Source organism: Larus michahellis, chromosome 4 (genome assembly GCF_964199755.1).
Source record: "Larus michahellis chromosome 4, bLarMic1.1, whole genome shotgun sequence".
Classification (NCBI taxonomy): Eukaryota; Metazoa; Chordata; class Aves; order Charadriiformes; family Laridae; genus Larus; species Larus michahellis.
In genome coordinates this window covers 20,846,828-20,870,032 of record NC_133899.1, presented here as the reverse complement: position 1 = coordinate 20,870,032, position 23,205 = coordinate 20,846,828, and the positions used below count along the sequence as shown (strand labels likewise).

General features: G+C 46.5%; 2 protein-coding genes and 1 long non-coding RNA gene across 4 annotated transcripts; 2 read left to right on the top strand and 1 right to left on the bottom strand.

The window, feature by feature from the left end:
* Nucleotides 1–142: 142 nt before the first annotated feature.
* Nucleotides 143–13,475, top strand: LOC141741971 (uncharacterized). 2 transcript variants are annotated; one of them, XR_012586552.1, is made up of 7 exons: nucleotides 143–2,236; nucleotides 3,037–3,143; nucleotides 3,813–3,961; nucleotides 6,811–6,936; nucleotides 9,564–9,750; nucleotides 10,631–10,733; nucleotides 11,983–12,706. It is a non-coding gene; the product is annotated as an uncharacterized LOC141741971 (long non-coding RNA). The 2 variants fall into 2 exon arrangements; XR_012586553.1 differs by lacking the exon at nucleotides 10,631–10,733 and having other exon boundaries at nucleotides 11,983–13,475.
* Nucleotides 3,960–14,878, bottom strand: OGFOD1 (2-oxoglutarate and iron dependent oxygenase domain containing 1). Its single transcript, XM_074583248.1, has 13 exons — nucleotides 14,669–14,878; nucleotides 14,443–14,588; nucleotides 14,309–14,355; nucleotides 13,643–13,743; nucleotides 12,654–12,770; nucleotides 12,055–12,146; nucleotides 8,962–9,090; nucleotides 8,480–8,593; nucleotides 8,260–8,339; nucleotides 7,816–8,111; nucleotides 6,363–6,485; nucleotides 5,458–5,516; nucleotides 3,960–4,924 (listed from the first exon to the last, which is right to left on the bottom strand). Exons 1-13 carry the CDS (start codon nucleotides 14,817–14,819, stop codon nucleotides 4,763–4,765), a joined length of 1,617 nt encoding a protein of 538 aa, XP_074439349.1. The 5' UTR covers nucleotides 14,820–14,878; the 3' UTR covers nucleotides 3,960–4,762.
* A 75-nt stretch (nucleotides 14,879–14,953) lies between these two features.
* On the top strand, nucleotides 14,954–22,800 carry NUDT21 (nudix hydrolase 21). The gene is made up of 7 exons (XM_074583243.1): nucleotides 14,954–15,216; nucleotides 17,710–17,910; nucleotides 19,147–19,210; nucleotides 19,903–19,992; nucleotides 20,638–20,713; nucleotides 21,075–21,189; nucleotides 22,513–22,800. The coding sequence occupies exons 1-7, from the start codon at nucleotides 15,101–15,103 to the stop codon at nucleotides 22,532–22,534; spliced, it is 684 nt and encodes a 227-aa protein (XP_074439344.1). The 5' UTR covers nucleotides 14,954–15,100; the 3' UTR covers nucleotides 22,535–22,800.
* Nucleotides 22,801–23,205: the final 405 nt, after the last annotated feature.

The window sequence follows — 23,205 nt, the reverse complement described above, 5'->3', positions numbered from 1 at the left end:
GAAGCACCAAAGGGATAATATCTCCTTGCTGGCTTTTAAGCCAGAAGATCTTTGAAAGCCGTCCAGTTCCACGATCCATGTAGGTAGGAAGCGGTCCGTTTCAGATCCGGCGCTCTCCTCACACCTGGATCGCAGGATGTTTTGCTTCCAGCGACTGGTTCCGTGCTACTGCTGGAAAAAAACAAACCTGCAGATACTGAGGTGGGCAAGGGTGCATTTCGGGAACAACAAAAACAACTACACACCCAAGCTTGGTGCATACTTATGAAGAGCTGGCAGTACTTAATGGGATCAAAAGAAGGTATTGAAAAAGGTCTTGGCTCCTGGCTCAAACCTGTTATTAATTGTGGGATCGCTTAGAATTGGATTAAAATATTACAGTAAGGCTCTATCTTTAGATCTAAGATATTTTAGAACCTTTGCCAAAGCAAATTTCTTCTAGAAGCTAAAAATATCCTGCACAGGATGGAGGTTGGGCCCCAGTGCTCCTAGCTCCTGTGCCATTCATCACATCTCCCACCGTATGGATCGGTGTTTGGAACGTGGGCGGGGAGGAGGCAGTTCACCTCTGTGAAGCGAAGTTCTTGGGTGGCTTCTCGGGGCTGCCAGGAGTATCCACATCCTGTAGCTGGTCTGTCTCTTACTTGCCATTACTGAACTAAAGCCAGCAGCCCACCATCCATTACAGAGCAACTGGTGAGCCTGCAGCCAGTGGAATGGGGAAAGTAATTCTTGCAATTTATTTTAATCCCCAAAATGTCCCCTTGCCACTGCCTCAGACCCTTCAATATGAAGAACTGCCCTGCCAAAAGTATGGGTCTCTGTCACTTCTAATCTGCAGCAGGAGCTCATTTGAATCCTTTTAAGAACCTGGTTGTTAGTCAAATCCAGCTTCTCGGTGCAAAGGGTGGTGAGCCACCCATGCTGTTCTAAGCAAGTGAGCTTTAAGACTTGATTATGGAACAGTCTACTGGCACAAGCGCTGGGCTTTCTGCCGCCTGCTGTACCTGTTCCCACTCTTTCAACCTCTTCTTCCGTATGTTCAAAATCCTAATGCTTGCTTGCTTACATTTATGTAGTCCATTCAGCGATGACAGAGCGGCTCTGGTCAGAAAGCAGCTTTCCCGTCAGCCTGATGGTCAGGGCTACACGCCAGGCACTCCTAGTCCTGGCTCTGTTTTCCTCTTGGCAGTCAGGTCAGTCCTTCGGTCACAGTCCAGACCTCCGATAAGGTTGATTTCCCCCGGTTAAGTTTCTGACAACAACTTTGTCATTTATTTTCCGGTAAAAACAACTTTTATCTTTGCCAAATGTAAAATCCATGTCCCGTAAGCTGAAGTGATACCAAGTTTGCAGTTGCCTGTTGAAATAAAGCAGCCCTTGGCTGTCACACAGCAGCCAGCTGACGTGAGCTGATCCTGCACTGAGAGATTGGTGGCAAACAGTCCCCACTGGTATGATTCATCCCAAGACTAACACCGAGTGATCCCCTTCTCAGGTATGGAAGGGCAACTGGTCATAGCAGGTTAAGCCACTGGTCGAGTACAGAATAGTCTCTGAAACCACACTGGTAGAGCTGCGTGTTGCTAAAAATTGATGGGCAAGGCTGCTGAGATGGCACCACGCCTTGGTACGTGCGCTGGGGACCGGGTCTAGACCACAGTCCTTCCTGAAACTTCAGTTTGGGATGGAGCTTTCCTCCTACGGCCCCTTTGCTGCCCAGGAAACACGCTGCAGAAGTACCGTGCTGGATCAGCACCCGCTGAAGAGGGATCTGTGCAACAGTGATTTTCAATCTCCTCATTTAAGTTCCAGTTTGGAGTTTAAAAAACAAAAAAAAAAAATTGGAACTGACACTTGACAACAGGTTGTCTGATTTTAGCCCCCGTTTCTCCCAAGTCCCATGGGTGGCTGCTCATCTTAATTAATACTAATTCACTGAATACCCGATGTCAGAACTTCTTTGCTGCATGTTTGTGAATGCCAAAACCATTCCTTCACTGTTCTGTCTTGCTCCGTATTGAATTGTTCCTGGTTTTAGCTACTTGGCAAACTGATAACCACCACATCCCAAAAAATTTATTGTGAAGCATTGCTCTAAATCGGCACTTCAGTAACTGAAAGCTGCTGGTACTGTGTGCCAAATGCCAGGCTTTGGAGGTGCAGCCAGCCGGTGGGAAACCCGTGTCTGCGTACAGCTGAGCTGATTGACGTCTGCGTGAGGCCGTCTTGCTGGGTATGAAGTTTCTGTTCTCTCTTGCTCACGCTCTGTAACTCCGTTCGCTTGCTGTTCTCAATCCTATTTTCCTATATTGCCCTGCTTACTCATTTTGGGGGTATGTATATATTTCATATTCAGATTCCTTCCCATAATGATCAGAGTACTTTGCAAGCAGCTACGCCTATTTGTAAATACAGATTTGTATTCCGCAAAAGCATCTATAGAGAGGGCTCCCATTATTGGTTTGGTCTAAATTAAGACCCCTCCCTTTCCCCGAGTAGCTCACGTCATTTGAAATTTTGGCGAGTGGGGTCTTTCCCCTGTACCCGCAGTGCCAGCCACGTGTGGGGCTGCCTTTGGCTTTCGAGGCTGAACCGGAAGGGTGGGAGAGCAGAGACGTGTTGATTTTTAAATCTTTGAATGCTAACTGCAAATTTGGCTTCTTGAATTACTTCATCTCAGTCACCGGAGGCAGAAGGGTGGCTCCGTGTGCGATCGGGGAGATACAGGCTGACTCAGGCAGAGGCTGGTATGCCCTCTAGTGTATTATTTATTATTAAAAAGCAGCAAGCTTCAGAGCGCCCAGCTTCTTCCCAGTCTTCTGGGAGGCTGTTCCAAGATCTACCAAGCATGCTCTTAGGTTGGCAACGCAGTAGACTAAGTAACTTCATTTTGTTAATTAATTTACTCCCAGCTTTGCCTAGCTGACTATGCTGTGGTATCTGTCACCTTTGCTCAAAACTACCCAAACAATTTTATTTAATTATTTTTTTTTCTTGGAAACCTCCATCACTCGTCTGTTTCTACTGGAGCAGCTCAGAATAAGAACTATTTTCTCCCCAAGAACAGCTGCTGCCCAGAAACCAGTAATTCACAGAGAGCGTCCTGTCCTTGTGTTTAACTTCATCCCCTTGTCTTTTAAGTAAGTAGCTTAAAGCAGTTGCGGGTGCTGAGACACCTTTCCTTTTAGAAGCAACGGCTGCGGCTTCATGCTTTGGTCGTTCCTTTTTCGAACCTTATGCATTGGGATCGCAGCTGAAGTTTGTTACTCCCGTATCTTCATGAAGACATGCCCGAAGGACATCCTGCTGCTGCGCCGAGGGGTGCAGAGTACTCGTGTGCCAACGCAGCTTGTCTTGTGTTGAGCTTACTGCTCCTCTGCTGCCAGCTGTGGTCTTACGCCACCACGCTGGTCTTCAGTAACAGGCCTGGAACTGGAGAGGCAGCAGACTCTAATCCAAAGCTGCCCTCTCCCAGCCCAAGAGAAGCAGGAGGAATAATGCGTGTACACTCTCCCCTGCAACTGTCTGGCTTGGAGGAGCTGAAAGTACACCTGTGTCTATTCATTGCCAAAAAATCTAAAGTTTCAGGCAAGCACGTGCAGGCCAGGGCCGAGCTGGCAGCAGGGTATCCTGCAGTCTGGCTGCCTCCCGAGGCAGCCAGCACGGCTCAGCAGCAGCACCTCTTGCCGGGCTAGACACCTCAGTCTGGCACAGTCCTGCTCGCAGTGAATGTGGGGCAGTGCTGGAAATGTGTCCTGGAGGAAAGTATGGCACCAAGACTACCGTCTGTCTTGTACTGTTTACCACAGGACCTGTGTATCTGCTGCCTGGAAAGATCTGAGCTGGTGTCCAGTGACAGAAGCCGTGTCAGAGCTCAGCAGACCCCAGGACAAAACACAACACAAGGCCACGCTGTTGGTGACCCTCCCGCTGCCTGTGGATGACAAGCCAGGGAGAGGTGAGTTAGCACCTTCCTGCTACCAGCCCACTGCCCATTCTGAGGATGGAGCCACAACCCTCTCACAGAGCCATCCACGCAGAGAAGGACGCAGGAGCGTCTCATCTCCTGAGCTTGTAAATTGTTCGGAGAAAGGGCTGCATCTGGGTCTGTCTGCACAGCATTTAGCATAATAAAGTCCTGGTCCTTGTTACAGTGCCAGGTCCTGCTCAATGCCAGCAGCTTTATAGCTTCACTGTCTTCTTTCCCAACTCCACAGAGTTGTGCAGCTGGAAAAACCTCATATTTTCCATGGCAGCTCCTTTATTTCTGCCTCTACAAACAGGGAAGACAGTTAAGCCCCAGCAAATGTCTTGAGCGTTTTGTAACAAGACTTGCCCAACCAGACTTTGAAGCATTTAACTGACCCATTTCCTTTTTTTTTTTTTTTTAATAAAATCAGTCATAAGCTTGGGGCAATGTACAACCGCAATTTTCACCCTGGCAGGCTAGAGCTGCATCCCACCGTGCTGTTTTCACGAGAGAGCAGCTGGAAAGCTGACAGCTATGTGACGATGATGCCCACCACATAGCATTAAAAGCAGTCAAGAGCGTGCACTACAAAGGACTCGGGAGGAGACTGAATTTCCATTTGTACAGTTAATAAAAAAAGCCACCTGGACCCCACTTAGCAGGGCACAGCTCGTACACGGCATGAGGAAGGTAGTAACAGCAAAGTCTCTCTGGGCTTAGGCCCCAGCCAAATGCCTGGGTACAAACCTGCCCCCCCTCCATGCGACACCAGTGTCCCACTCTGCACCATCACTCATAATAGACAAAGGAAAAATCCCAAAATCCTGTTCTGTTTGGGTGCTTTTTCAGGCGTGCCAAGCTACGGTGATTGATGTATTTCACAAACTTCATAGTTTCTTTGTCTCTGTAAACTAAGGCCAAGCAGTTGTCCTCTGGATTCACTGTCAGCAGCTAGAAGGAATGGAAGTAAGGGAGGAAATCAGTTTCCCAAAAATGGCTTTAATATCATTCCTAGGAAGAAATAACCGTTTCAAAAGCTAGTCAGAACAAAGGTCTGGTGTTAGAAAATTACCTGTGTCACTATTTTCATTTTAATACCCCTCAACCTGAAGCTTTGTTGATTCTGGACAACTTCTTAGTATGACTGCTCAGCGCTCTCACTAGTCTGACACTGAATGTGACCCTAGTGAACAGCCCTCCCCAGGAACACATCACCTCTGCCACAGCCTTGTGCCACTCTGAGGCTTCCCAAATGCCACCAGGTGCAGGTGGCATTAGGCACCGTGAGAGCTTAAGCTTTACGGTGAACATTAACCTCTTGAAGCTGAAGCCAGAGCTACACCCTCGAGTAGTAATTCAGGCACTAAGGCTCCAGTGCGATACCGAGCACCCGCAGGATTATGTTAGCATTACAACAAAGTGTAATTATGCCTCTCCACCCTAAACAATTTATCTAATTTGCAGCTAGCAACTGAGGTCCTTACCTCTTCATCTTCACCTTTAGCAATGTAGGAAGTAAAGCCACCATATTCTGGATCCCAGTCTTAAAAGAGAAAAGAAAGGTTCTTAGAAAGTTCAATGCTGTCCAGGCTCCGCACAGCCTTCCTGGAGGTGCTTGTTTTCCACCCCACTCCCCGCAGTTACTGGATACAGGATGATCCCCAGTTTACTTCTTGCCAGTCTGGTTTTTATTATTATTATTTTTTTTTCAAATCAGAAACAACTTGAAGCAAATGTACCAGACTTGCCTTTTACCACAGACGGGCCATTTAAGGCTGCTTGGCGCTCTGCTCCTCACATGCAGAGCAGTTTTGCCTTAGCAGATAGATATGCAAAAGGCTTGCAGTATAATTATCGGCTTGTGCCAGGCGGTTTCAGCCATGCATTCTGGGCTTAGCTAGTCCAAAATGCTTACGTTTAGATTTTTGTTTTCACCACTATCTAGCTAGCGATCAGCCGAAGATGCCTAGACATGCCTGAAGTGACTTTTGAAAACCTTGGGCTTTGTGAATCGGAGGCAGTGGTAATTTTGATGAGAAAAGGGGCAAAATACACCACTTTTAGTGGGTACTCTGGCCACCTCACCCTCTGCTGTGCCCAGAGCCATGGCCCTAGTGAGAGGAAAGGTCTGGGAGACGCATGCTTTCCCTCTGCCCAAGCGCCACCTCCTGGCTCCAGCCGGAAAGGTCAAAGCTGGTCCCAAGGCCACATTCCCAATCTTTGGGCAAGTGCTTATGCAGAAGCGAGGACTAGGATAAAGTCTGCAGAGCCCTTCTATGTAGGAAAGAACAGGGAAATTCTTGGCTATCATAGCATTGCTGAGAATTCAGAAGTCCTTCCTTTAGGTAGACCTCGTAAGGAGAGTCTGATAACTTGCATGTCCGCTTACCCTCACAGCCACAGAAGAAGAGCAGGTCGAGAGCAAATTCTGTTGCTTGAGCGTCATGGACTAGAGTATAGTGCCCGTGGGTCCAGCGCCGCAGCTCCCCTGCACACACAGGAGTACCCGAGCCTAGAAGAGGGCACAGAGAAGCCAGGGAAAACAATGACATTGTACAAGAGCTGACGCCTGCACAGCTAAAGGCATGTAGGGGGCAAGCCCCTGCGCTGCCATGCCACTGTGGAGCTGTTTGCCAGCCCCAGGAAAGCCTTCAGGGAAGACAAAGTAAAACCACAGATCTCATGTTAACTTTTTTCCTAGATGCAGCTCTAAGTTATGTGCTTTGACCAGTGTGGAGGAATGGGATAAAATTTGGTCTTTGAAAGGGACCAAGCTGTGACGCGCTCTGGTTTAACCAGTTCCTCCGTTTGTTTTCGTTGTTTTCCCCCTCTTCAAGATTTACAGTAGCACTCCAAACTTCAAGAGCCAGCAACATATCTGTTCTCGAAGTACTGAAACAACCGGATGCTTCAGTGAAGAATGACATTGCTCTGAATTCACTCTTCACTTGCCGTCCCAGGAGGTATGTCAGAATTTGGGGAAGCCTTTCTTGTCTGATGGCTCTAGCTCAGTTTTCAATCCCTGCAGCCCCAAACTATGCCCTCCTCGAACGTGAATTTAAAATCACGCAGTGGGAACATGGCAGGTAGAAGAGGCAAAACGACTAGCTGTGAAAATCGGAAAAACAAAGCTTTTGTACCGGGTAAGCGTTCTGATGGGATTTTCAGTACGATTTGGGTTTTTATTACGTTCTGTTCCATTGTCTACTAACTTGCCTGACTCAGTACCAATATGAGCATTTTCAAAAATTCTACCCTTAAGCGTCAAAGGCACTGTTCTAAATAAACAGCACCAATCCATGAATCCCAAATTAATCTTTTCTAGCAACAATATCTCATTGCTGACAACTAAGTGGTTATTTAGGCTGGCAGCATTTTCTGAAAGGTTAAAGCCTAGTTTTAGGTATTGGTTTTCTAATTCTAATTATCTAATATCTAATTTATTTCTGATCTGTTCACTTTCTTCCTTTTGATTTGGTCTCCTACAAGAATCTACTTTAGGTGAAGCAGGGGTGTAACTACTGGCAAAAGATTATTGGGCAATTAATTAACACCCCCCCTCACCCATGCCTTAACTCCTACAGAAGTCCCACCCTTAAGACTTAAGTCCGTTCAAAACGGTATCTTCAAGTTAGTTGGTTTTATTCCAAATTCTTTTGCAATGCTCACTTATTTTGGATACCCAGTGTGACATGCTTCAAGTGCCCCGTTTGTGCTGCTGCCTTGCGCTGGCTGTAGTACAAGGTGAAATCTAGTTCCATTAAGATCACTGGGAATTCCGCTACCAACATCCTTAATGTCAGGATTCTGCTCCAGCCCTTTCATGCTGCTGCTGGACTTACCATTCTGTGTCTCGCCACCTTGTGCTTCAGGGATGTTGTCAGGCTGGTCTGGCTGGTGGGGATTGCCATCAGCGTGTTGTTCAGTCTCTTCCTGCTCGGATTTGGGACTGCTGTGCCCAGCGGTGTCTGCTGCTCTTCCTTCCCCAGCATCTTCATCCTCATCAGAGGGAGCCAGGAAGTGCAGCTTTAGGCCAGTGAAGTTGGAAAGCAGTAAAAACAAGGCCTCGGAGCGTAAGAACTGCATGAATTTCTTCAGCATGTCAGAGAGGCTGTCTTCCTCTGCTGTCTCATAGAGTCTGAAAGACAGTAGATGTATCAGCAGATGTATCTCCTTGTTGGAGAACCAACAAGGACCACATCCATGGGGGCAGCATCCACCAGTGCAGCCTCATGGCAGTTCCTGCTCGGCCTGACCAATACGTGCAGGATGCTGTCACTCCCCACCTTTTATTAGCAGGTCCTCGGCTACTCCACTGGATGTCTTTGTTCTCCAAAGCTTGACATAGTAGTTGGTATTTCTCTTTCTAAAGGAGAAAGATAGTGCAGAAACTTTAACATTTAGCTCCCACATCTCCCTTGGTGTGCTAGAAGCAGCCATCCTCTGCTCTCGAATAAGGCACTCTTAATTATTTTTCTAACTTGTTTGAGGCTCCTAAGGGCTCACCTTAAGAAAATCCTTCAGGAGAATTTCTGATCGCTCCTCAAATTCTTCCTGGATTTGAGCTTGGGAGTCCATGTCCAAATAAACTAGATTGATCCACTCATACAAGATTTCATGCTGGAAGGGAAATGGATTTGAATGTTGGATTTGCAAAAATAAAAAGGATTCCCCAATTACCCAGCTGGCCACAGGGCTGGATTCCTACACACACACACTCCATTCCTTTCTTTTTTTTTTTTAATTGCACTATGAGTATTTGCTGCCTTCTCTGCACTATTGTAGGTGTGCAAAATGTACATAATCAAGAAAGACAGACAAGAAAGAAAGAAACCAGCTACAAATTTATGGACAGGAAACAAAAAAAAAAAGAGAATGGGATAAGTTAAAGATTAAAGCAACCCAAGCATCAGTGCATCCCGTAACAGGTCTTGCAGGGACAGGAAAGAAAGAGAAATGTAGAGAAGCAGACGTAGGTTGTTACTCACGTCGTAGGGGATGTGTGGGCTCCTGGGCAAGGCAGCTTCGATGTGGCGTGCAGGTCTGACGATTGGTGGGCCGTGAAACCAGCCGCTCACTGACAAGCGGCACTTCTCCTCAGACAGAACTTCTGACACCTGGAACAACGTTGAGCAGCATGTTACTGTTTAGAATACAACGCGTTTAAGGAGCAGCTGTAACAGGCACCACGTCGACTCATCACAGGAGATGGAGCTGACTCCAGAGAGCCTGCTGCATACACAGAAAAGTCAGACAAGGGCTACACCAGGCTGGTTTCTTCTTGGTTAACAGAAAGAGGGTTTAAAGCAAACTCTGATGCTCGAATCCATTGTAAATTTCCAGAATGCCAGTCCAAGCTTTTACTCTAAGCTGCCAGCAGAATCCATTCCATTTCTCCAAGAGCATTGAGTCAGTCTGATATTAAAAGTAATGGTATTTTAGTTTTCTACCATTCGTTCTGTTGAAGAACCAACTATCATAGGCTGCAAAAATTAGCTGTGACTGCTTAATCTGGAAACTCGGGAAACACTGAGTATCTGTGGGTCCCTGCAGACTGTACCAGTCTACTTTTTTGTGCTTTAATTTTTAGAAAGTGCTGTAATACAAGCCATCGTGAAGAGCGTTTGCCTGATGCTTTTGGCTCTGGATTAAAGATCTACCTGTCAGACTAAGTGCAACCCCTCTGTCCTGGCTTTTAACCTGGTCTGTGGAAACCCTTGGGTTTTGCGGAGTGATGGCCACTGTTAAATCTTGATTTCATCAAATTGCACACTAAGGTAAGTTGGGTTAAACTGAAAAATTTCCACATTCTAGGGCACTGTACTGTAATGGCAGGATGAAGAGAAAGCCACCCCGTTATGACTGGTTGCAAGCCACAAACTGAATTTTTGAATAGCACATAAAGACTTTGCACTGGGTTTTTTGTTTGTTTGTTTTGTTTTTGTAACAGACTGGATGGAACAGGAGGAAGAAACAGCGAGTTTGTTCTGAAAGGGTTTTGGCTCTTATTGATTGTTACAGAGCTGTAGTGGCCCTTTCGTATACCACGAAGTCCAAAACCTGAAGATCTATTAGGCAGTACTGACTAAATGCTCTTTAGCATTTAGCAATATCAGAGAGGGATTTGAGGCTGGCACGTGCTGTGAAGGCTTCGTATTGCTCTGAGCCTGACACAGTTCTCTTAACAGTAACTTGCAGGCTCTACGCTTTACTGACAAAAGGGTCAAAGAAATGATTCAGTGGTTCAGCAAATACTCCGAGCACCACCAGTGAGGTGCAGATCTGGGAGGCTTCGATTCACAGCACTCCCCGTTAAGCTTAATGCTTATTTTAAAAATAAGTTTATGATTTAAGCTGAGTTCATTGCCTGTGCTAACAGTATACGAGACAGTGCACAGGACTGGATAGTGCTAATGTGTGGGATTAAGTTTAGGTCAGTAGGAGGCAGTCACAAGGCTAAGCGGAACGTGGATTTTTATGACAAGATTAAATCACTCCCTGAAAACAATTAGGGCAGTGACCAAGTAGATGCTTCTGTTAATTAAGAGATAAATAACACAGAAATAAAACCCTAAGCAGTCTAGGTGAGAACATACCCAACTTAAATCACCGATTTTCTTCCTCTCTAACCTTCTGCTCTGTGGCCCTGTTTGTAAGAGTCCGTGGTATTCTGGATTACACAGGAGTTTCAGACTTCAAGCCAGGTGTTTATATCATGCAGTTCCACAGACTCTTCATCCCCTTCCCAAGCATCTTCCTGGTAAGTGCCACAAAGTCCTACTTAACCATATCAGCCTTTCTACTGTAGGGAACCCCGTTACACCTGTGTTACAGAGGGGGTAAAGCCGTATCTGCATAGTGCTCTATGGGTAAGGTGATGCGCTGAGAAGCTCTTCTGGAGCAAAGTCATGGCGTCTGCATGAAAAGCGTGAGCTAGTTTAAACAAGCAAACAAACAAAAATCTCTCGTCACCACAGCCAAACCAACAGCTGTTGACAGATATTAGTTTTTTAGCTTAAAAAAGTAAGTTTAATAAGAATACGTGACTTAGGGTTATAATATGGTGTGATTTATGCTGTTTGCCTAGCTTTACTTAGCATGAGCATCTAGATTTGCTGAAGCCTTTAGGCCGCAACAGATTTTCTTAGTAATTTTCCTAGCAGCTGGTACAGTGCTGTGTTTAGTCTTCTAGTGTGAGGAAAATGTTGATAACACACTGATGTTTCACTAGTATTTTTCCCTAAGTCTGGGACTTTTCAGTTCCCCCTGTTCTGCCAGCGAGTGCAGGTACACAAGAAGCGTAAATCAGACAATAAGGAGGCTCCAACCCTCAGCAGAGACTGCAAATTAACAGGATACGAGCAGTCAATGGCCTGCCCGCCTGCACACAGAGGAAGAATCCAATAAGGTATTACAAGACCCCAGAACAAAAATCACCATTGGACTAAAAGATGCGTGAACAGCGCATGTACAGATCACAAGGGTTTCATTGCCCAGGGATTTCTTCGTTCCACGTCCCTCTCTGGAAGCACCCAGCCCGGGCTGACCCTGCACCTGTACCTTTGATTAAATTATTTACTTTTATAAAATTCAAGGCCTGAGACTCTGCTGCGGGAAAACAAGGGTTGAGCCTGAAGAAGGAGGGATTGCACCCGAAAGTAAGAGTGCGTGTATGTGAGGAGTCGAAAGGGGCACCCGTTGGCCCCCTGGAGTCACCCGCTGCGAAGGGGCCCTGGCCCTAGCAGTTAAAGACTCTGGTGGGCGACTCCTTGAATGCTGTGTGAATGCTCAGGCAGCGGCTTCTCCTTTAACACAGCAATAGCTTGCCAGGATAGCAACACAAAATAATGGATATTTTTCTTCCCCCAGGATGTTGAAGCTAGACTGACAGTTTAAAGTTGGCTTTCTCAGTTCTTGTCCTCTTTGGAGTCCTGCCCTTAACACGCAGCACTTAGCATGAGTATCCATTCTACCTATGCTTCTCCCTTTCCCTTCTCCCTCCCCACCAGGACTGTAATAACCCACAGAATGAATAACCACAACAACAAGAATCAAAAAATGAACAAAAGACAGCTCCTTGCCTGGTGGAAAGAGACTGGAGACACTTCAAAGAAAACCAGCGTGTTCCACGAAGGCACTAATGACTTGACGATTTGCTGTGGCTGAAAGTGCTCTGAGGAGGAAGAAAACAGACTCTGGTTAAGATATGAACTGTAACTCACTAGAAACTGCCATTTCTCTCTGGCTTCATGACATTGCGACTGGCGATACACCTGGGAATAAGGGATGGAGCTCAGAGCAAGGGCTTGATGAGGAATCAGTGGACTTCTGTTGCTGGAAAAAAAAAGTTATCTCCATCACTTTAGAGTTCCAAGCATAGCTATTGGCATCACTTCCATCCTACCTCCACTCTTGGCCCTTGAAAAAAAAAAAACGGAAAAAAAGGATTCCCCTCTTCACTATCTTCTCCTGTTCCTCTGCTGTTGCCCATTAGCACTGTCTGCAAAGCCCACTACAGCCCATCTCTAAAGTGCAAATTTTACCTATACGATTTTACCAGCTTCTCTAGACAAAGGAGAAACTCTTTATCTCCCTTGCACTGTTTGAGGAGAGAGTTGCTGCAAGGGGCACATAAACTTCATCTTTTTCAGCCGCCCGAGGCTGAGCTCGCAGCTCTTACCGTCTGTGCTGTACAGGTCCAGCGTTCCGCCGTCGCTTTTCTCCCAGGGTGGCACAAGGTACAGGATGAAAGCAATTCTCCGACCTTCCAGCTCATCATCGTGGCACAGCAAGACATCTGCAATTACACACATTTTGCTGCAGTAGCACCTTTCCAGTACATGCATGAGTCATTCCAATGGCTGCTTCCCTGCTTTGTCCCCGCAAGAGTACAACAAGAAAAAACACGCCCTTTCCAAGAACTGCATTTTCACTCGTCAGCATCACCAGCCCAAGATTTGCAAGATTAACTTCTGCGGGACTGCACTACAATCAGCGGATTAGCCCACTCCGGAGGTATGGGCAGTTATAACTCATCAGCCACCCCTCCACGGCTGTCACTGGGTGCAGTGGACAGAGATTCCTGACTGAAATAATGATTCAAGCTCTTTTAAATACAGAACTGCCTTTTGAGTAGGTTTGTTGCTGGAGTAGAGGGGAGGGGGGAGCCCTGGGAACAGAAAAGCTGGACCAACAATTCAGCGCACAAAAGACATTGCGCAAAAGTAGATAGAACTGACAGCAGTAAAAATTTTTCCCCTTCCTACAGCGTTTTTTCACGGCTAAAAGGGTAGGCGCAGTTGTAACCTGGACTCACCAAGGTGACGGTTTAGCACCAGCCTTCACAAACTCAACCGTGGCAGCTGGAAGCGCAACATGTCACCCTTTTGCATGGAAGCAAGATGCAAACACGGGCTGCACGTCTCCGAAAGGAGGGAGGCGTGCTGCAACATTGGGCCCAGTTAAAGCCATCAGCAGCATGAATTACAGCAACAGGGTTTTGTTTTCCTATAATTGGGACTTCATTTTAAGCGACTCTGATTTGCTGCTGATAGCTTCTAGGACCCTCCGGAACTAGAAAGGGGTTGTGGTGGGTTTATGTAATTAGGTATTCTGTAGTTTCCTATACACCCATAGAAGCTCTGGGGAAAGGATTGCTTATAGACTGACCGGTATATTCGTATTTAGCACAGGAGATGTCAATAGTTGGCTCCAACTCAATCTGGGTCACAGCAGAAAGCCAGGCTCGGAATTCTTCACACAGAGCATGCCTGAGAAGCCAAGCAAAAGGTATGTGTCCTCCCACATTATAAAACATATCATCATAGTTTATTTATCTCCCTTCCAACTATCAAACAGTCATCGAATGGTCTGGGTTGGAAGGGACCTTAAAGCCCACCCAAGTGCCACCCCCTGCCCTGGGCAGGGACGCCTCCCACCAGCCCAGGTTGCTCCAAGCCCCATCCAGCCTGGCCTTGAACACCTCCAGGGAAGGCGAGAGTGCTGTTCCCGCCAGAGATGCTGTGTCCCTGTGGAACCGCACGGGAGCTGGCCAGGGAAACCTCACGGTGTTTACAACACCGCTGACGACAGCCAGCAGTGAAGCTGGAAGTGACAGTGTGAGGGCTGAATCAGCTTGCGCTGCTCAGAAGGAAACCTTTAACCGACTTCAGGACCGCAACCGACACATATTCAGCTCTTCAAGACCGGTTTCTGGCATGACCACCGTGTCAGGAGGCGGCCCCAGCCCTTGCCTTCCCCCGGGGAGCAGGACAGGGCCGCTCCCCTCACCAAACCCACCGGGAGCTGGCGAAGCCCCGAGCTCGGCGGCTTTACCTCAGCGCGGCGACGTGGGGCTCCGTCCTTCCCCCCAGCTCCTCGGACTGCGGCGGCCCATGGAAGAGAAGAAGGGACGGGGGTTAGGGCGGCGGGGCCCGCCCCGGCGCGGCCCGGCCCGGCCCGGGGCCCACCTGCCGCAGCGAGAGGAGGTCGTTGCGCCGCCGGTGGAAGCCGAGGCCTAGCAGCTCGTCTCGCAGCGCCTCCGCCGAGGCCGAGCTCGCCAGGAAGCCTGGGATAACGCCGTGCCGGAACGGGGCCGGCTCCACCGCTGCCGCCTCTGGAAGGGAAAAGCCGCCGGTGAGGGGAGGCGGGGGCCCGCCGCGGCGCAGGCCGGGCCGCGGGGAAAGGGGGCTGTACCGTGGCGGAGCGGCTCCCCACCGCCCCAGGCCGCCGCCGCCCGCTCCCGCAGGGCCGCATCCCTCATGGCGGTGCAGAGCTCGGTGGGCGCCTCCCGCTTCCCCCGCTTCTTCCCCGCCGGCGGCGAGGCCTGGCGCCGCTTGGCACTCATGCCGCTGGCCGCGCTGCCGGACTACAACTCCCAGCGGGCACCGCGCCGCCCACCGGGCCAGTCGGGTGGTGCTGGGGCGCTCCGCTGGCCAATGAGGGCGAGGGGGGAGGGCGGGGCGCGACGGCAAAGCGCCAGTGAGAGGGCGGGAGGGGGCAGAGCGTCCCCTCTCTATGGTGGCGGCGGAAGCGCGGCGGGCGGTTCCGGCGGGTGTGCGGCCTGGCGGGGAGGTTAATGGCGGACGCCGTTCCCGCCGCTGAGCACTGACCGCTTCCCTCGCCGCCATGTCTGTCGTGCCGCCCAACCGTTCGCAGACCGGCTGGCCCCGCGGGGTGAACCAGTTCGGGAACAAGTACATCCAGCAGACGAAGCCGCTCACGCTGGAGAGGACCATCAACCTGTGAGCGCCGCCTCGGGCCTGCCCGGGCTTGGGCCCGTCCACTCCCGTCCCGCTAACGGGCCCTTCCCCGCTCCCTCAGCAGCCGCGGGGCCGCCCTTGGGCAGCCCGCGGGGGCTTTTTCCCTCAGTACCGGCCTTGGAAGGGCCGCCCCCGGCCCAGGGGCTGAGGGGAGAGCCCAGTTGCCAGTCAGGGCTCTGTTTACCCCTGCAGTGGCGTGCTGTGAAGCTGCGAAACGCCACACTGTAGGATGTTGTGGGCACTGAGGGCTTGCCAGCTATCGGGGGAATGTGCGGCGTTTAGTGTGTATGCTTTAGGATATAGAAACAGCATCTGAGTGGGGAATGCTCCGGGGAGACCTTCGAGCTCCTTCCAGTCCCTAAAGGGGCTCCAAGGAAGGCTGGGGAGGGACGCTGGATCAGGGAGGGGAGCCATGGGACGAGGGGGAATGGTTTTAAACTGGAAGAGGGGAGATTTAGGTAGATCTGAGGCAGAAATTGTTTGCTGTGAGGGTGGTGAGCCCCTGGCCCAGGTTGCCCAGAGAAGCTGTGGCTGCCCCATCCCTGGAGGTGTTCAAGGCCAGGCTGGACGGGGCTTGGAGCAACCTGGTCTGATGGGAGGTGTCACACTAGCAGAGGGTTGGAACTAGGTGATCTTCAAGGTCCCTTCCAACCTAAACCATTTTATGAAGTGTGAACCCCAAATAGCAAAGTTATGGAGTATTTAGGCATGGTGAACATCATACGTGCATCTTCTCTGGTATGCTCTTTCATAGGCATCTGCCTTTGCCGGCAGAGAGAGAAGCAGGCCATTGGCCTGGATGGAATGTGGGCTCACCCTGTGTAGTCAGTAGGATATGGTTGCCTGGTGTGCCTGGTGATTCAGGTATTGTAATTTAAATTCAGAGTGGTTGCTACCAGAAAAAACTTTACTTCTGTCAGAGTTGCAAACTATTTGCTAGAAAGTTTTACTTTTTTGGTATGAGAATCCCTATATTGTAGCTTCTTCCAGTAAACTCAGATGGATTTATTCTTGATAAGTGCGTCTGTCAAGTTGCAGAAACGTGTTTACTACAGAAAAATGTTAACTATGACAGTTAATATTCAATTTTAGGTATTAATCACAGAGACTCATGTATTTTTTGGTATAGCTGAGTTTATTCACAATAAGGAGTTTTTTGGAAGTTCAACTAGAAACTTGAGAGATTGTAATATTTTTATATTGTTTCTCAAAAAAGACTGGGCAGGAAGCTGTGTTATCAACATCAATTTTTTTTTTAAAGTATAGGCTAAGGATTTTGATGTACAGACTAATGTATTCACATTAGAGTTTGCATAGTAGTTTGTTAATAATGTTTTTTGTGTATCTTAAAATGGAAATGAATGGAAAAAGAAATGTAGATGGTTCTAAGCTATAAGTGAAGCAAGGGGAGCTGACTTGTGATTTTGCCACTGTAAAACATGAGGGGGAGTTTGAGGAGGGGAAGAGTATATACTGCTTAAGTTTGACATGATTAAGTATTGAGGAAAGAATACACAATGAGATGCATCTCAAGGAAAACACTCCCTTTAAATCAGTCATTTATTCTGTTAATTCAGTTGCTGTATGCCACAAGTCAATAAAACCGTGATGATAACTCGTTACAGCTCTGCCCAGCACCAGTTTTCCTCTCCCTTTTTGACTTAGTCTGACGATCCCATTTTCCCTCCAGGCCTTGTGCTGTCAGATTGCTGTGTTACTTGGATTTTGCTGTTCAACAACGTTTTCCTGTTGCCCTCTGTGCTCTCTAGGAATGACTGATTTCTTGCCTAAGTTTTCCTTACTTTTCTGACTCTTCTCAGTCCCTCTTACCTGAGGAAATCTCTCGAGTTTCCACTGTAGTGTCACTGGAGGAGGCAGAGGTCCAGCACCTAGCCCAGCGGAGTGATCTGCTCAAACTCTTGATCTTACTCCAGGGTCTTGGCCCTGCCCTTAGACACTCAGCATTTCTCCTCTTCTGTGATCCAGATGTCTGATTTCCGACTTCAAAACAAAAACGCTTCTGACAGTTTAGTTCTCAGGCTCTTCATTTACTTCTGCGTAAAAAAAACACTGTCCTGTGCAGCTTGCTTCCTTCCCAGCAGAGCTTTTTTTCTCCTGTCCCTTTCCCAGCGCCTCTCAGAGCCTCGGCTGCCTTTTCTCTGCAGTGTGGAGATCAAAGAAGTGGCTGTTTAATAACAGTTGCTGCTGATTCTTCTGGGTTTCTTTCCTTCTGTTGAACCAGCACCACACTAGCGTATCGATCAGCAGGACTTTCTGCACTTGTATGTATCATAGTGCAGATCTTGGTGCGATAGGAGCTCCCTAAGTCACAAACAAGAACTTCTAGCCCAGCGCTGTGAATGAGATACTGTTCCATCAAGCACAGAAGGTTCTGCCTCGGGGTGCATGTTGTGTCAGAGTGATTTAAATTTAGATTTCTTGTTATGCAGTAATGTATTTTCTCCCCCCTTGCAGGTATCCTCTGACAAATTACACATTTGGTACAAAGGAGCCCCTGTATGAGAAGGACAGTTCGGTGGCAGCTCGGTTTCAGCGCATGAGGGAAGAGTTTGACAAGATCGGCATGAGGCGGACAGTGGAAGGAGTTCTGATTGTACATGAGCACAGGCTGCCCCACGTGCTCTTACTGCAGCTGGGTACAACTTTTTTCAAGCTGTAAGTATCTGCTTCTTGAATGTAACATTTCATTTAAATTTATTGTCACAGACCACTAAACACGCATGCTAGAGGTTAAAGTGTGTTCCACTGACAGATGTTTTGAATGGGATTCATTTCTTCCCAAGACTTCCCGTGGGAAAACTCTTTTTGAATGGTGGGGTTTTCATCTATTTGCCTGACTCTGCTCGTGAGTGGGGTGACAGTTTCGAACTGTCTGGAAATCTTCAGTGCATCACTATGGTAAAATCCTGTTTAAAACTTACTATTGGTAGGTAGTGTGTTGTTCTTACATTGTGAAAGATGTTATGCTTACGTTTGCTCGTGCTATGGCTACAAAAATGGTGAAGTGAAGCTCAAGTAGTAAACCCCAGTAAACACAGAATGATACTTGTTTACAAACTACTGGGTGAGCTGGGCACAGTAAGAAAGGTAGGCTTCTGAATTTGAGAAAATTGCTTCAGTTCATTTAATGGTTATCAGTGCCAGAGTGAAATTTCAGTAGTTGGATCATATGATTGTAGTGATGGTGGTGGTGCTCGTTTTCTTTTTTTAAACTGAATGGGCTTGACTTGTCTCGAGTTATCCTGCTTGTGTTCTTGGTCTTATGTTTTTAACACTTACATTGTTTGTTCTGAATTGCGTGTGCGTGAAATCTAATGTTTAATCTGGATTCTTCTTTGACATCTTGATTTTAGGGGATGTGTGTGGGCAAAATATGCTAGACTTCAGAAGTTTTGCAAAAATTTATAATGATGAAAGTGTGGGTTTAGGTTTTTTTCATTAACCTTACATCAAATGCAGGATGATTCCCCACACGAGTTTTATTTTCTGCTTCTTGTGTGCTTCAGTGAGTGCTGGCTTTGAGATAAGAACAAATATGGTCAGTATTTGCAACCCTTTCTTCAACTTCTGGTGCTTTTATATTATTGTTAAAACTTTACCTTTTAAGTCTCCCAGTTATTATTGTGGATGTTGTTACCCTTTGTCCTGCGGAAGTATTTTATATAATGGGTGTTTTTTGTTAAGGGACATACAGTAGTCATTTTAGTCACGGGTTTGGTGAAAGCTATCCTATTGCCTTCAAATTTGACAAAGTTAGATTTGGAACTTCTGACTTAAAGGCCTTGAGTGAATTTGTAACTCCCTGCCTGGAAGCACATCCTTATTTACCTGTGGAAGTCTGTGAATGCAATAAAACATAACTTTAGCTTTCATCATTGATTATTTTAACAGACCTGGTGGTGAACTCAATCCAGGAGAAGATGAGGTAGAAGGGCTCAAACGCTTAATGACAGAGGTCTGTTTTCTTTCATTATGTTGCTATCCCAGAATGTTGGATTATTTTAGACTTAACAGAATAAGCCAAAGCATTACAGTAGTCGTCTTATCGCTTCTGTTATTTTGATGCTTTTGTGATGTTCTCGGGTAGTTAACACATAAAGCAGTAAGTTTTAATTTATCTGCATTGTGAGTGTGACAGAGCGGTCTAGTGGCTGAGCTCCTCCTACCTGCTGCTCAAGTCCTGTGTTCCTTTGCAGCTTTGCTTTTTGGCTGGCTTCAGGCAAGTGAGTATGCAGATGGGCAATAAAATATGTTGCGGAGCACAATTGATGAGGACTTGCTTCTGAGATAGTCTTCCCAATGCACCAGTTAACCTCCCATGCTCTCTGCGTAACCTAAATTAATTCTGTCAGGTAGTGTAACAATGCATTTCATTCTTCCCATTGGTCCGACGGGACTCAGTTCAACTGAATACAGCGTGGAATTTGAAACGCTGTCTAGAGTGTCCTTGTCCTGACGGGTGAGGCTTTTACTAAAAAATGTCACTTTATACAAAAATACTCTTTAAATCTATTAAAAGCTGTTCCAGAGCAGTTCTGAACTACACCAGACCCTTATTACAGCAAGTCTTCATGCCTCCACTGTATCTTTTCTAAAAAAATTGACATGGGGTATTTAGAGTTTTGACTGTAACTGGATTTTTGATAGATACTGGGTCGTCAGGATGGTGTTCAGCAAGACTGGGTGATTGATGACTGCATTGGTAACTGGTGGAGACCGAACTTTGAACCTCCACAGGTGCGTACTCATGTTGACTTTCATCTTCTTCAGTCATGTATTGATTGTTCTTCCAAAAGCCTTCAACCTACCAGTTGGGCTTTTTGAGTACCTGCTGCATGAGCAATTAGTTTTTCTGGTTTTTACCTATTTCACCTCCTTTCTGTGGCGGAGGAGAAACTACAGACTTTTTCTTGGGGAAACTCCCCTCTCCTTCCTCGCATCTGTCCTGATGGATGAGAAACCACTGGATGTAATAGCTTCCAGTCCTGTGCTGAGCCAGACACACCATTTAAATCCCTAGCGTAGCCACAATGGAAACTCCTGCGCGGCTGCATATGGAACAGATGCCCTGTGAATCAAATAGTCACGCTACCCTGTTTCTAAATGCTTTAATACTGAAAATACTTGCTCAGTTGTGCATTTCTGTCTTGTTGGGTTGTTTAACTGCTCAGGAGTACTTAGATCCTGTCAATAGTTGTGACAGCAACAGCATTCCTTTCTGAGTACTTTTTTATAAAAGTGGTTTTCATTATTTGATGACACAAAAGAACAATTTGACACATTGAAAGCATGCATAGTGCTTGCTAATTTATGAAGTAGCACTTAAGATTGCACAATATTTTCAAAGCTCTGTACAACCAATTTTTATGGTTTTTCTTCCAGTATCCCTATATCCCAGCTCATATTACAAAACCAAAAGAGCACAAAAAGCTTTTCTTGGTCCAGCTTCAAGAAAAGGGTAAGTGTTTGTTTGCAACAAAGGGTTGTATTTATAACAACGTCTAAATGCTTGCATTTCATGCAAGAAAATGTGTTATCAAGTTTGTGTTTGTATGCTTGCAGTTGTTTATAGTAGATCACTACAAAATTAAATGCTGATACCAGTTTTGAAGATGGGTGATTCTTTGAACGTGAGTTGCTAGTAATTGCTCATTCCTGCTCATGCATCAGTGTATGTATAGCACATGAACCCCATCTTTAACTAGAAAAGGAATAAACTTACTCGAGTGCTATAAAGTGATCTTGTTTTGAGGTATATGTATCAAGGGTGGTGATACCTTGGCTGAATCTGTGGTGGTTTTTCTTGTATTTGTTTTTAGCTTTGTTTGCGGTCCCAAAAAATTACAAGCTGGTCGCTGCACCGTTGTTTGAGCTCTATGACAATGCACCAGGATATGGACCCATTATTTCCAGCCTTCCTCAACTTTTGAGCAGGTATATTAGGATGTATTTGTATTATAGTTCTTGGGAACACATTTGCCGTGGGAAACCAGAGCAATGCTAGGCACTACAGAAACCAGCCGTGAAAAGGTTGCAGCTATCCCAAAGAGCTCAGAATCTACCTCGGATAAGGTGTGACAGACAATTTAGAGGCTCTGATTGCAACTTGCTAGCACCAAAGTCCTGTCTAGCAGTTGTAGCGTAGGAAAATGTGAAATATAGTGAGGGTGAAGCTGTGCACATGCTAAGGAACAGCTTCTTGTAAGTGCTGTTAGGGAGTAAAAGCCAAGATGCGTGTGTGAAGCACTGAATGAGGTGTGCATGTTATCACAGCTTTGTGTTGATTAGATGTGGTGGGTTTTTCAGACTCTGTGTTCTAGAGTTTATCATGCGTAGCATCTTTATAACGCAAGTGTCGGTAGGGACAGCTCTATTTTTTCCTGCCTTTTCCCAGTGTACACGCTTTTTGGCGCTCTCACCTAAAAATGGTTTGTACCTCGGGTCTCCAGAGCGCTCTAGTCTTATTGGTTTCTGTTACTTCAGCAAGTGTTCGGGCATCCCACGGGCTGTCAGCTGTTACTTGGGGAAGTACTTCTGTCATCCACCTACTTTGATGAAAAAAATCTGTTAGCAGAATGTCGGCACTGGTATTGCCCATAACAAGCTTGTATCAAGCTCTGTTTTTTTTCCCCTCTATCTAGTCCCAGTTTTGGCAGTTGTAGTTTTGGGGGTTCCTCTTCCCCTTCCTCTTCCTCTAAAGACAGCGGATACTTTCTCCTGGGTACCAGCAAAATCCTGGCTGTTATGCAGCCAAATGCTGGTTTGGTATCAGCGCAACAGACGCCTCCAAAGAACGGACATTGGGAAGTTGAGAGGGATGCTTGCTTTTACCCCGTGAACGCTGTTTATTGTGAAACTTAGTTGAGAAGAATCAGCTCTGCTGTTGAGTATGTCCATCTGTTACCTTGGAGTATTATAAGGCTGGCCCTGATGGCAGAAATGCTGCAAAAGAGTTGCTGATGAGAGTACATAAATCTCACTGGTATTTTCATACCTGTGAACCTTTCTTGAGAGATGAAATGTTAATAATTAGTTCTTCTGCAACCTTAAGAGACTGATGGGCAATGCTAGTGTAGCACTGGCTGTTAAAAACCATGCTTCCTGCTATGCTGTAAAGCTGCCTTACTAAAAAGTTCCCTTTTGTTCTGTCAGATGGAGGCTTATCAAGAACAGAAACAAAACATTTGCTTATTCCAAGATGCCACTTAAATAAAAAGAATGAAAATTCCTCACTTAGTATAATCCTTTTAATTTTAGGTTCAACTTTATTTACAACTGAATTCCCATATGCCTGAAGAGCCCGATAGAAGAAGCCGTCTCTGTGAGCACAGCTTTAAAATGTAGAGAAAAGAATACGTGTGATGCAAGGATTTTTTTTATGTCGTTCTTTTCCTGAAGGCCGCTAAACTTTCTATGATATGAATAGAGAAGAGAATCTCAACTGTTTAGGTAGTAGGGTGGCAATGTGATATAAGTGTTTTAATCACATTTCATTGTAATACTCACCGAATTTTTTTTGTACAACATTAAACAAAATGGTTCAGATTCTGTTTGTCCTGTGTTTGTTTGGTTTTGGGTTTTTGGCGGGTTTTTTTGGTCTCTGTTTTGCTTTAGTCTTTGTACCTACAAGTCTCCTACTTGTAGGAGGTACATATTTTAAACTTTATTGCTTTCCTTCAGGAATACAGAAGATCCTGGAAACCAGAGGAGGACCTAACCCGTTCAGGGACCATTCGGATGCTCTGATCTGCATCCCTGAGCAGAGAGTTAGTCTGAGAGAGAGATTAAACAGTATGAGTAGGTACAACATAATTTTGAGTCTGGGTTTGTTTTTTTTTTTTTTAACGTAGAGAACAGAGTTGCTGTTTTGAGGGAGTATAAGTACTTAAAGGCAAGCGTAGCCTTTGCTCAAAGCTTACGAGAACTGATCTGGAAGCATTACTGTGTACA